Source organism: Erinaceus europaeus, chromosome 19 (assembly GCF_950295315.1).
Source record: "Erinaceus europaeus chromosome 19, mEriEur2.1, whole genome shotgun sequence".
Classification (NCBI taxonomy): Eukaryota; Metazoa; Chordata; class Mammalia; order Eulipotyphla; family Erinaceidae; genus Erinaceus; species Erinaceus europaeus.
In genome coordinates this window covers 60,678,139-60,690,777 of record NC_080180.1, presented here as the reverse complement: position 1 = coordinate 60,690,777, position 12,639 = coordinate 60,678,139, and the positions used below count along the sequence as shown (strand labels likewise).

General features: G+C 48.7%; 1 protein-coding gene across 4 annotated transcripts in view; it reads right to left on the bottom strand.

The window, feature by feature from the left end:
- The window catches only part of SETD7 (SET domain containing 7, histone lysine methyltransferase), a 42,101-nt gene that overhangs the window by 19,350 nt on the left and 10,112 nt on the right, over positions 1-12,639 (bottom strand). For all 4 annotated transcript variants that reach the window (XR_009546400.1, XM_060179063.1, XM_060179062.1 and 1 more), the window contains exon 3: positions 783-984. Coding sequence is in view for 3 of the 4 variants with exons in the window: in XM_060179063.1 (XP_060035046.1) it covers positions 783-984 (202 nt within the window). In the remaining variant the exon portion in view is untranslated. The remainder of the gene's footprint in view (positions 1-782; positions 985-12,639) is intronic.

Sequence of the window (12,639 nt, the reverse complement as noted above, 5' to 3'; positions counted from 1 at the left end):
TTTCCCTCTTGTTGCCCTTGTTCTTTCTCATTGTTGTTGTAGTTACTATCGTTGCTGTTGTTAATGTTGTTGGATAGGACAGAGAGAAATGGAGAGAGGAGGGGAAGACAGAGAGGGGGAGAGAAAGACACCTGCAGACCTGCTTCACCGCCTGTGAAGCGACTCCCCTGCAGGTGGGGAGCCAGGGGGCTCAAACCGGATGTCAGTCCTTGCGCTTTGCACCACGTGCACTTAACCGGCTGAGCTACTGCCCAACTCCCGAACGGTTCCTTTCTAAACAACACAGGGACCAACACATGCTGAGTCAAGGGTGAATCATTGTGAGCTGACAGAGCTCAAGAATGTGATTCCAGCTACAGCCACCAGGGTCGCAGCTGCCCACTCCCTCCACAGAGAAAGTCTTTATATTTATTTGTTTTCCCTATTGTTGCCCTTTTTTTTCTTTATTGTTCTTGTAGTTATTATTGTTGTTATTGAAGGTGTCATTGTTAGGATAGTACAGAGAGAAATGGAGAGAGATGGGGAAGACAGGGTGGGAGGGAAAGATAGACACCTGCAGACCTGCTTCACCATCACCACCTATGAAGCAACTCCCCTGCAGGTGGGGAGCCAGGGGCTCGAACCGAGATCCTTATGTCGGTCCTTGTGCTTCGTGCCACCTGCGCTTAACCCGCTGCGCTACCACCCGACTCCCGGAGAAAGCCTTTAACTCCTCAGTGCCAAGCACCAGGGCGCAGCTGGTGAACGTGGTGCTCCCAGCAGGGTGAAGCACTCGGGCTTACTGGGTAGTAGATCCAGCAGACCCCGTGGCGGATGTTGTCCTTGTACTGGCCCTTGAAGATCAGCCTCCCGTCTGTGTCGTATTCCTGGGCTGGGCCATTCAGCTCCCCGTCCACGTAGGTGCCCTGGAGAACGCCTCCATCCTCGTAGGTGTAAACTCCCTGGCCCTGAAGGGCATCATCCACATAGTACCCCTCCAGGGTGCTGTGACAGGAGGGACAAGAGGGGACAGTCAGACCATGTCTTCACTCTCCCCAAATAATGACTTTCCCGGAACTGTCCTCCCCGGGTCTCCAGAACATGTGCCTGAATTCTCAGAGTGCTTAGCTGTGGGGGCTCCCCAGGGCCCCAGCAGACCCTCGGCTCTGCGGGAAGAAGCAGGGAAGGGCTGATTCCCTGGGCTGACTCCAGGCTCGGGTGGGGGACCAACGCAGGCGGGAGAATCCTGGGGCCACCTGCGCCCCACCTAGACCACTCGTGCCTAACTTCCCCTCAGGAGAGGCCCAGAGTTCCTGGTCACCATCAAAGGCTTCTAGGTGGCTTGTCAACATGGAGTCTCTGATGAGACAAATGGGGCCCTGAATGTGTAAATATCTACATGTCAATTTAAGTCACATGTGTATTATTTATGGCTAACAACCATAATTGCTGTAATTGCTATCCCATTTCACCTCTTTGGAGGGTGTGTGTGTGTGTGTGTGTGTGTGTGAGAGAGAGAGAGAGAGAGAGAGAGAGAGATTATAGCAAATGGTACAAAATAGGAGAGATTATAGCAAATGGTGCAAAACAGGAGAGAGAGAGAGAGAGAGAGAGAGAGAGAGAGAGATTATAGCAAATGGTACAAAATAGGGAAGAGTTCCAGGCTATTCCCAGCTAACATTCTCAGCAGCTTCCTAACCTTTGAGACCCAAAACACTAGAACAGAAGAAAGTGACCCAGGACTCAATCATCAAAAGCACAGTAAGGGTTTCATGTTTTCATTAGCATTACCCAAAATTCTTTCAGTGTAATGCAACTTGGAATATGGGGAAAAGCACTTCAAAGTATTTAAAAATTTTTTATTTATTTATTAATGAGAAAGCTAGGAGAGAGAGAGAGAGAACCATACAACTCTTGCACATGTGCTGCCAGGGATTGAACTCAGGACCTCATGCTTGAGAGTCTAGTGTCTTAGCCACTGCGCCACTTCCCAAGCCACTAAAATTTTTCACATTAAAGTAAATCTGCTTTTTCAGTGCAAAATGTAAGATGCTCAGCCTCAAAGTCATTTGGATTATTTTAATATATGCAGACAACATCCAATCATTCATTTGACTAACAAAAAATCGGATTTTAGGGTCTAGGTGATGATATACCTGGTTGAGTGCAAACATTATTGTGTGTAAGGACTTGGGTTCAAGCCCCTGGTCCCCACCTGCAGGGGGGAAGCTTCACAAGTGGTAAAGCAGGGCTGCAGGTGTCTCTCTGTCTCTCTTCCTATTTATGTCCCCCTTCCCTCTCAATTTCTGGCCATCTAGTCAATAAGTACAGGTGCTAATTTTTTAAAAAGATTTTTATTTGTTTATTAATGAGAAAAATAGGAGGAGAGAAAGAAAGAACCAGACATCACTCTGGTACATGTGCTGCCAGGGACTGAACTCAGGACCTCATCCTTGAGAGTCTAGGGCCACTGCACCAGCTCCCGGACTACGTTTTTTTTTAGATAGGATTTCTGCTCAGGAGCAAGAGCAGTCTCAGCAGAAAGACAACAAATGCAGAAGGACAGGAGAGTGGTAGGCACACCCAGTGGCCTGTAGACACCTACAAAGGCCTGTCTTGCTGTGACAGTGATGGACAGAGGATCCAGCTGTGAAATAAGAAGCACAGTCTAACTAGCACTAGCCTCTGATGAGGCTGCAATCACAGCTTGTAGTCCCCCCAGGAGACAAACAGCTCTCTTTCAGTTTTGTTTGCACTGCCAGAGTACAAATAACCAGAATTCTAGACCAGGGAGGTCAAAATTGATGAGACGGCACTGTCATCAGACTCCCAGGATGGTGGAGGAGCCGGCCCAGAACAACTCATCATCGAGTAACTCATCACTGGGCAGAAGAGCGCCACACACAGTGGGAGAAGCGGCCCAGTCGGCCCTCTCAGCTGTGAGGATGCAGGGCAGGAAGCACACTGCTCCCACTCCCACATCAACAAGCACATACTGACTGGAACGGAGCTATGCCAAGCTGATGTTTGCTGTTTCCCAGACACAGAAACACACGTATGATTTATTTAATAACAAGAGCGCCTCACAAGAGAAGGAAAGAGAGAAGCCAGGGGCTTCTGGCACATGGTGGTGCATACCAAGAACCTCAGGCAGGCAAGTCCTGTGCTCTATCAGCAGAATGACTTTCCTCTTTTCCTGGCCACTATATACATATATATATATTTAAGTATTTATTTATTTCCTTTTTGGTTTCCCCTTTTTTTTTTATTGTTGTAGTAGTTATTGTTGTTGTTCATGTTGTCCTTGTCGGATAGGACAGAGAGAAATGGAGAGAGGAGGGGAAGACGGAGGCAGGGGGAGAGACCTGCAGACCTGCTTCACTGTTTGTGAAGCGACTCCCCTGCAGGTGGGGAGCCGGGGGTTCGAACCGGGATCCTTATGCCGGTCCTTGCGATTTGCTCCACATGCGCTTAACCCGCTGCGCCACCACCCGACTCCCTCCTGGCCACTATATTACACACACACATCACATACCACATACACGCACACACACACACGCACATACTTTTAACCAGGGAACTTGCTCAGCTCTGGTTTATGACAGTGCTGAGGACTGAGCCTAGGACTTTGGGGCCTCAGGCATGAGAGTCATTTTGCAGAACCATTATGCCGTCTCCCTAATCTTCCATCGTCCCTCCCTCGCTTTCCTCCATTACAGCGATGTTCTGGAGCTTTCTGTCTCTCTCATTAATAAATAAACATTTTAATTATTTTTTAATATTTATTTTCCCTTTCGTTGCTTGTTCTTTTTTATTATTGTTGTAGTTATTATTGTTGTTGTTATTGATGTTGTTGTTGTTGGATAGGAAAGAGAGAAATGGAGAGAGGAGGGGAAGACAGAGAGGGGGAGAGAAAGATAGACACCTGCAGCCCTGCTTCACCACTTGTGAAGCGACTCCCCTGCAGGTGGGGAGCCACGGACTTGAACCGGGATCCTTCTGCCAGTCCTTGCACTTTGCACCATGTGCACTTAACCCGCTGTGCTACTGCCTGATTCCCATAAATAAAATATATTTTTTTAAATAAAATATTTTTAAGAACTTTTAAATTTACTTATTATAAGAGAAAATGAAGGAGGGGAGAGAGAACCCAGAGTCCTGCTCTGGCATAACGTGGTGTCAAGTGTGGTCTGGGAGGTGGCACAGTGATAAAGCTTTGGACTCTCAAGCATGAGGTCCCGAGTTCGATCCCCGGCAGCACATGCGCCAGAGTGATGTCTGGTTCTTTCTCTCTCCTCCTATCTTTCTCATAAATAAAGAAAATCTTTTTTTTTTTTTTTTTAAAAAAAAAGGTGGTGTCAGGGATCAAACCAGCATCTTTGGACCTCAGGCATTCAAGTCTGGTGCTCTAACAGGCTGGGTGCTGTCCCCTGCCCAGCACAGGTCTTTCGCATGAATGTGGACATGCACAGATCTCAGCCTGCACCCCCTCCCCCGGCTCCCTTACAAGCACGTCTGTCTGCAAACAGACTGCTCTCTCCTCTCCCTCTGACGTGAATACTCAGGCCCTGGAGAGCAAACCTCCCCCCAGGGTTTCCAGCATCTGCCTGAGGACACAGCTTGGCTTCTGTGGCGAATGCTTACAGACGGAATCGGATGACAGAAGGCAAGTTATCACAGAAACTGGGCCACAGAACTCCTAAGGCTTTGAGGCCTCCTGTCTGAAAGAAAAGCCCCACTGTCTGCAGTCCAGGTGCTGCCTTTGCTTCCGGCATCTTCCTCCAGGGGAGGCTGACGCAGCTTTTGTAAAGACACTTGCACTGCCACACAGTCGAGTGGCTGTTCCTCTTACAGCTTCTGTGTAGGCTTGTGACAGAGTCCAGGTGTGCCCAAGAATCTTAAAATACTTACTGCCTCACTCTGCACAGAAGACAAAAAAAAAACAACCACGTGCTAAGCGCACGTGGCATAAAGTACAAGGTCCAGCATAAGGATCCTGGTTCGAGCCCCCTGCTCCCCACCTGCAGAGGAGTCGCTTCACAGGCGGTGAAGCAGGTCTGCAGGTGTCTATCTCTCTCATCCTCTCTGTCTTCCCTTCCTCTCCCCATTTCTCTCTGTCCTATCCAACAACGACAACATCAACAACAATAATAACTACAAGGGTGACAAAAGGGAATAAATAGTAAAAAAAAAAAAATACAGACTCCTGCTCTAGAATCAGTTTTTATTGTTATTTTTTGTGGTTATTATTGTTGTTGTTATTGATGTCGTCATTGTTAGATAAGACAGAGAAATGGAGAGAGGAGAAGAGATAGAGAGGGGGAGAGAAAGACACCTGCAGACCTGCTTCACCACCTGTGAAGCCGCTCCCCTGCAGGTGGGGAGCCAGGGGCTTGAACCGGGATCCTTATGCCGATCTTTGCGCTTTGCACCACGTGTATTTAACCCACTGCGCTACCGCCCAACTCCCCCATTTTTTATTTTTTTAAATAATTTTATTTATTTTATTACTGGATAGAGACGGAGAGAAACTGAGAGGGATGGGGAAAATAGAGAGACAGAGAGACACCTGCAGACCTGCTTCACCACTCGAGACGCTCTCCCCTGCTGGTGGGGACCAGGGGCTTGAAGCCAGGAACTTGAGCTCTGGAATATTTGCGCTTAGCCAGGGGCTCTACCGCCTGACCCTGCTATATTTATGTTTACATATATTTTTGGTAATACTTATTTTACTAATCACACATGCAGGAGATTCATATGAGACAGAGAGGAGAGAGAGAAGACAGGGGAGCACTCCGGCATGGGCAGTGCTGGGGAGAAACTGGGAACCTATGCAGGAAAGTCTAAGACCCTACCATTTGAGCTCTTTTCCCAGGCACTTGTTTCATTTATTTGTTGCTGGGGCTTCTTCACGGCTCTCAGCTTTTTCAGAGAGACAGAGAGAGAGACGGACAACACAGCACCAGAGTTCTCCAGGGCTGCGGGGTCTGAGCTGGGAGCTGGGTCCTACCCATGGCAAAGCAGGCCCCCTCGGGGTGAGCTATCTCGCGGCTCCTGTCTGAATCCTTCCTTCCACCCTGTTTTCTTTGCTTTATCTCTCAAGTGCATGTGGCTTTATGGTCTGCCAGACAGTGCAGCGGGAAAGTTCTGGACTCCCTACCATCAGATCCCGGGTTTGGCCCCTAGGATCACAGGTGCTAGAGTGATACTGTGGTTCTCTGGATCTGCTTTTCTCTCTCATGAAAAGACTAACATGAACCTTTGTTTGTTTGTTCTTTTGTTTCCAGGGTTATTGCCGGGGTTTGGTGCCTGCACTACGAATTCACTGCTCCCAGAGGCCATTTTTTCCCATTTTTTGTTGCCCTTGTTGTTGTTATTATTGTTATTGTTGTCATTGCTGTTGCTGTTGTTGGATAAAACAGAGGGAAATCGAGAGAGGAGGGGAAGACATAGAGAGGGGGAGAAAGACAGACACCTGCAGACCTGCTTCACTGCCTGTGAAGCAACACCCCTGAAGGTGGGGAGCCGGGGGCTCGAACCGGGATCCTACACTGGTCCTTGTGTTTTGCACCACGTGCGCTTAACCTGCTGCCAGCCCCCCAAAATGAATCTTTAAAGGCTGAGTGGGGGTGTACTGGGCTGGGCACACACATTACAGTGTGCAAGGACCTGGGTTCAAGCCCCCAGTCCCCACCTGCAGAGAGGAAGCTTCACAAGTAGTGAAGCAGGGCTGCAGGTGTCCCTCTTACCACCTTCCCTCGAAATATCTCTATACAAAATAAGTAAGAAAGGAAGAAAAAAAAGAAATAGGAAAGAGAGAAAGCGAACATGGCTGGGGAGCTGGCCTAGCCGCCGGAGTGCGGGGTTTGCTCAAACCATCATTTCACAATATGCACTTGGATCGCCTCCTCTTGTTGGATTCCTGAAACTTCTGTGTGCTACATGTCAGTAAGAACAAATTGGTAAGGCCAGAGAAAGAAGAAAAAAGACGACAGAGGGCAACAGAACACACAACATTCAGTCCTCGAGCAGGTCCCAGATATCCTCCACGCCACAAAGGGCTTCACAGGCCTCCTCATTCAGCCTTCGCAACAGTGCAGACAAGACGGTGAAATCATCTCATTTGACAAAGGAGGAAACAGACATTCCAGGAACAGGAACTAGCTAGAATAGCACATCCCTGGGCTGAATTGTGAAAAGAATCCCATTGTTGTGCCAAGCTCCTGCCACCTGGGCAAAGCTGAGATCAGGCGGCCTTTGCTCTTTGCAATCAGAGTTAATGAGTGACGTCAGGTAAACTTGCGGCAAGGAAGACAGTCTGGCTGAGACCTCCTCCTTGCTGGAAGTCAGAGGAGGGAAGGGGATGGAGAGAAAAGAAGGACAGGAAATGGAGAGAGAATCAGGGGTGGGGTTATGGGGGCTGTGGAACTCTCAGTTTGGCCTGGCTCCCAGCTCCACCTCTGACAAGGTGAACAACAGCTTGACTCACCCACCTGTGCTCTAGTCTCTTCAGCTGTGTGACAGGAAGACTGTCCAGGCTGAGCAAACAACAGGGACCCAACCATCTCCTCTTCTTTCTCTTACCTTACATTATTATTATTATTATTATTTGCCACCAGGATTATCATGGGGCTCAGGGCAGGCATGACAAGTCCTCTGCTCCTGGCAGCCATTTCCTCCCCCCTATTTTATTGAATAAGACAGTGAAAAATTGAGAGAGGAGGGGAGGAGGGGGAGATTTTTTTTTTTCTTCCAGGGTTATTGCTGGGCTTGGTGCCTGCACCACGAATCCACCGCTCCTGGAGGCCATTTTTTCCCCCTTTTGTTGCCCTTGTTCTTTATCGGTGTTGCTGTTACTATTATTATTGTCATTGTTGCTGGATAGGACAGAGAGAAACGGAGAGAGGAAGGAAAGACAGAAAGGGGGAGAGAAAGACAGACACCTGCAAATCTAGGGGCTCGAACCGGGATCCTTACGCCGTTGCTTGCGCTTTGCGCCACATGCACTTAACCCACTGCACTTCACGAGTGGTGAATCAGGTCTGCAGGTGTTTATCTTTCTCTCTCTCTATCTCCCCACACCCTCTCAATTTCTCTCTGTCCTGTCAAATAAAAAAAAAAAAAGAAAAAAATTGGTAAAAATGGCAGTGGGTTCATCATCTAAGCACCGAGCCTTAGCCATAGAAGGAGGGGGGATGTGGAGGACTCAGGTTACTTACTTCTTAAATACTTATTCATTTATTATGAGAGAGTGAGTGAGAGAAAAGGAGAACAAGAATACCACCTCAGTCCTGGCATCACGGGGTGCTGGGATCGAACCTGCAGCCTCTGGGACTCGGGCACTCTATGGTGCTCTAACAGGCTAAGCCAACTCCCAGGCCCTCCATCACCCACTTCTCTTCCCACTCCCTCACCAAGATGGCTGCCTCAGTCGCATCAGGACAGAGACGAGTCTATTTGGCTCCAGGCAACGCTGGGTGACCGTTGGCATCAGAGAAGCACCCCTGGCCTCATGTGGGAGGCTGAGAAACACAACTTGCCGAGGACGGATCCAACTCTAATTTCTCTGCAGTTGTCACTCAGAACTTTCTAAAATCCAGACCTGCCTGAGGAGACAAGGCAGCCCTTCTCAGGGGCTCAGCAGGTCAGCAGTCTCGGGGTTCTCAGGCCGATGACAGACTGCAAGGGACATTCAGGAAAGATCACTCCTGTCCGCTGGCTGTGTGAAGCTCCACCCCCACAAAAGACACAGTGACAGCATCCAGGCCTGGAACTGGTGACGCCTTCCCTGCCCCCTACACACACACACACACACGCACACACACACACACACACACACGTGTTAGCAGCTGGTGACTCCTCCCTGACACACACACACGTTAGCAGCTGGTGACTCCTCCCTGACACACACACACACACACACACACACACACACACACGTTAGCAGCTGGTGACTCCTCCCTGACACACACACACACACACACACACACACACACACGTGTTAGCAGCTGGTGACTCCTCCCTGACACACACACACACACACACACACACACACACACACACACGTCAGCAAGAGCATCCAGGCACCCGGGGGAGCCCACAGCACCCAAGAAATCTGGGGCTGAACAGCTAAGATGCTCCAATCCACCCTGACCTCAACTCTGTTTCCGGTACTTCAGAAGCCACTTGGGTGGTGATGGCAAAGCCGACCCTGGCAGGGCTGACAACTTCCTGTGAGAATCTGTTAGGCGAAGAGAAGTTAACCTGCACACGGGCTGGGGAGAGAAGACAGAGACTGAGGGAAAGCCAAAGGAGTTTGGGGTGGAAAAAGCAAAAGCAGAAAAATTGTCAGGGGTTGTGGGTGGACGGGGGCGGGGGTGTGGGCAGTGCTAGACATACAGACACGAGGTCCTGTGTCTGATCCCAGCACCGAAAATGCCAGAGTGATGCTTTGGTCCTCTCTCTTTTAAAGCTTAAAAAGGAAAATCATGAGGCTAGGTGGTGGTGCACCCAATTGAATGTACACATCATCATGCAGAAGGACCTGGGTTCAAGCCCCCAGTCCCCACCTGCAGGGGGGAAGCTTCACTAGTTAAGCAGTGCTGCAGATCTCTTCCCCCCTTCAATTTCTATTTTATTTTGAAAAAAATCAAACAAACAAGTAAACAGAAAAACTGCTGCCCAGGAGTGGTAAATTTATGGTGCAGGCACTGAGTCCCAGCTATAGCTCTGGTGGCAAAAAAAAAAAAAAAAAAAAAAAGGGTGGGGGTGGGGGGAGGGACACCTTCTTAAGGACACACATTACCATGTGTGAGGACCAGGGTTCGACCCCCAACTCCCCAGCTGCAGGTGTCTCTCTGTCTCTCCCTTTCTATGCCCCTTCCTCTCTCAATTTCTTTCTGTCCTGTCGAAGAACAACAAAGGATGACCGCGGCTATGCTGGTGGCGAGTGAAAAGGGGCAGAGACTCTGCACGGCCTGGCAGGGAGGCTGGAGATGCTTAAGGATGAATCACTCAACTAAGACCTTTCTGGGTAAAAAGAGACAGTTTTCAAAACGAGGCTCTCATCCCTCACTTGTAGGGTGAACCTCTGTCTGGCTGCACAGACAGCTTCTCTGCTCTGCACTTCTCTGCTCTGCTTCTCTGCTCTGCACTCTGCACATCCAAGGAAGGAATAACTAACGCAATTAAAATCTCAGAATGAGTTCATGACAAGGTGGAGCACACAGGTCAGCTCAGGCTGTTTGGCTCTTGAAACCATGAGAAAGGTCCTCACGTACCTTGCCCACGTTTAATGACGAGACTTCAAATCTCTGTGGCTGGGCGGTACAATGTGACGGGGTGAAAATTAAAAAGAGGAGCACGTCCGCGTTTTCCATTTCTGCACGTGTTCAAGCTTTTAGAAATGCCAACAAGCATTTGCTACACGTGCCATTGAAAATAAAATCTCCGTCTTCTATCTGTCTAGGACTCGGTTATTCTCCCAGTGACCCTGCTATGTGCTATTTAGTTATTCTTGAGAGCCCAAAGCTTTATGTACTGCACCACCTCCCAGGCAGATGACCTGACTATCTAAAACTCTTACTCAGCAGAGGCTGGCAGGTGCATCACCAGGTAGAGCGTCCCCGTTACCATAGGGGAAGGGGAAGGGGGCTTAAGCCCTGGACCACTGCAGGGGGAGAATTTCATAAGCAGTAGAGCAGACTGCTATGTCTCTCCCCTTCTTTCTTTCTTCTTTATAAAAATACTGTATTTAGGGAGTCGGGTGGTTAAGTGCACATGGTGCAAAGCGCAAGGACCAGCGTAAGGATCCCGGTTCGAGCCCCCGGCTCCCCACCTGCAGGGGAGTTCTTCACAGGCGGTGAAGCAGGTCTGCAGGTGTCTGTCTTTCTCTCCCCTTCTTTGTCTCCTCTCCTCTCTCCATTTCTCTGTCCCATCCAACGACAGCAACGACAACAATAACAATACCCATAACAATGATAAAACAACAAGGACAACAAAAGGGGAAAAATGGTCTCCAGGAGCAGTGGATTCATGGTATAGGCACCGAGCCCTGGCAATAACCCTGGAGGCAAAAAAATATATATATATTTTACTTTTAAAAAATTTTTAAATTTATTTTACTTTACCTTTTGTTGCCTTTGTTGTTTATCATTGTTATGGGTTTATTGTTGTTGTTATTGATGTCATTGTTGTTGGATAGGACAGAGAGGAATGGAGAGAGGAGGGGAAGACAGAGAGGGGCAGAGCAAGACAGACACCTGCAGACCTGCTTCACCGCCTGTGAAGAGACTCCCCTGCAGGTGGGGAGCTGGGGGCTTGAACTGGGATCCTTACGCCAATCCTGCGCTTAACCTGCTGTGCTAACACCCGACTCCCTATTTATTTTACTTTTAATGAGAGAGATTCAGAGAGACAGGTGGAGAGAGGAAGGAGGGAGGGAGAGAGCAAGAGAGATATGGAGGGGGAGGGAGAGAAAGAGAGAGAGAGACAGAGACATCAGAGCACTGATCAGCTCTGGCTAATGGTGGTGATGGTACTGAACCTGGGACCTAGAGCCTCAGGCATGAAAGTCTTTTTACAGAACCATTATGCTGTCTCACAGCCCCTTACCCTCCCTTTCTATCTCTCTCTCACCTTCTATTTAGAGGAAACAAAAGAAAATGTCCACTAGGCAATGGAGTTGTGCATGCATCAAGCCCCAGAAATAATTCTTTTTTTGGCCTCCAGGGTTATCACTGGGGCTCAGTGCCAGCACTCTGAATCCACGCTCCTAGTGGCCTTTTTTTTAAATTGGATAGGACAGTGAGAAATTGAGAGATGAGAGGAGATAGAGAGGGAGAGACACAGAGAAACCTGTAGACCTGCTTCACCACTTGTGCGGCAACCCCCCTCCTGGTGGGGAGCTGGGGCTCAAACTCAGATCCTTGCATGAGTCCTTACACTTAGTATTATGTGTGCTTAATGGGGTACACCACAGCCCAGCCCCCTAAATCTATTTTTTATTCATTTTATTTATTTATCTTTTAATATTTATTTATATTTATTTCCTTTTGTTGCCCTTGTTATTTTACAGTTGTAGTGATTGTTGCTGTTGTTGTTATTGATGTCGTCGTTGTTGGATAGGACAGAGAGAGATGGGGAAGACAGAGAGGGGGAGAAAGACAGACACCTGCAGACCTGCTTCACCACTTGTGAAGTGATTCCCCTGCAGGTGGGGAGCCGGGGGCTCGAACTGGGATCCTTACGCTGGTCCTTGAGCTTTGCACCACGTGCGCTTAACCCACTGCGCTACCGCCCGACTCCCCTATTTTTAAAAAATATTTATTTATTTATTTACTCCCTTTTGTTGCCCTTGTTTTATTGTTGTAGTTATTATTGTTGTTATTGATGTTGTTGTTGTTGGATAAGACAGAGAGAAATGGAGAGAGGAGGGGAGGAGAGATAGGAGGAGAGAAAGACAGACACCTGAAGACCTGCTTCACCGCCTGTGAAGCAACTCCTCTGCAGGTGGGGAGCCAGGGGCTCGAAACGGGATCCTTATGCCAGTCCTTGTGCTTTGCGCCATGAGTGCTTAACCCGCTGAGCTACTGACCGACTCCCTTTTTAAAAATATTTTTAATATTTATTTTATTTATTCCCTTTTGTTGCCCTTGCTGT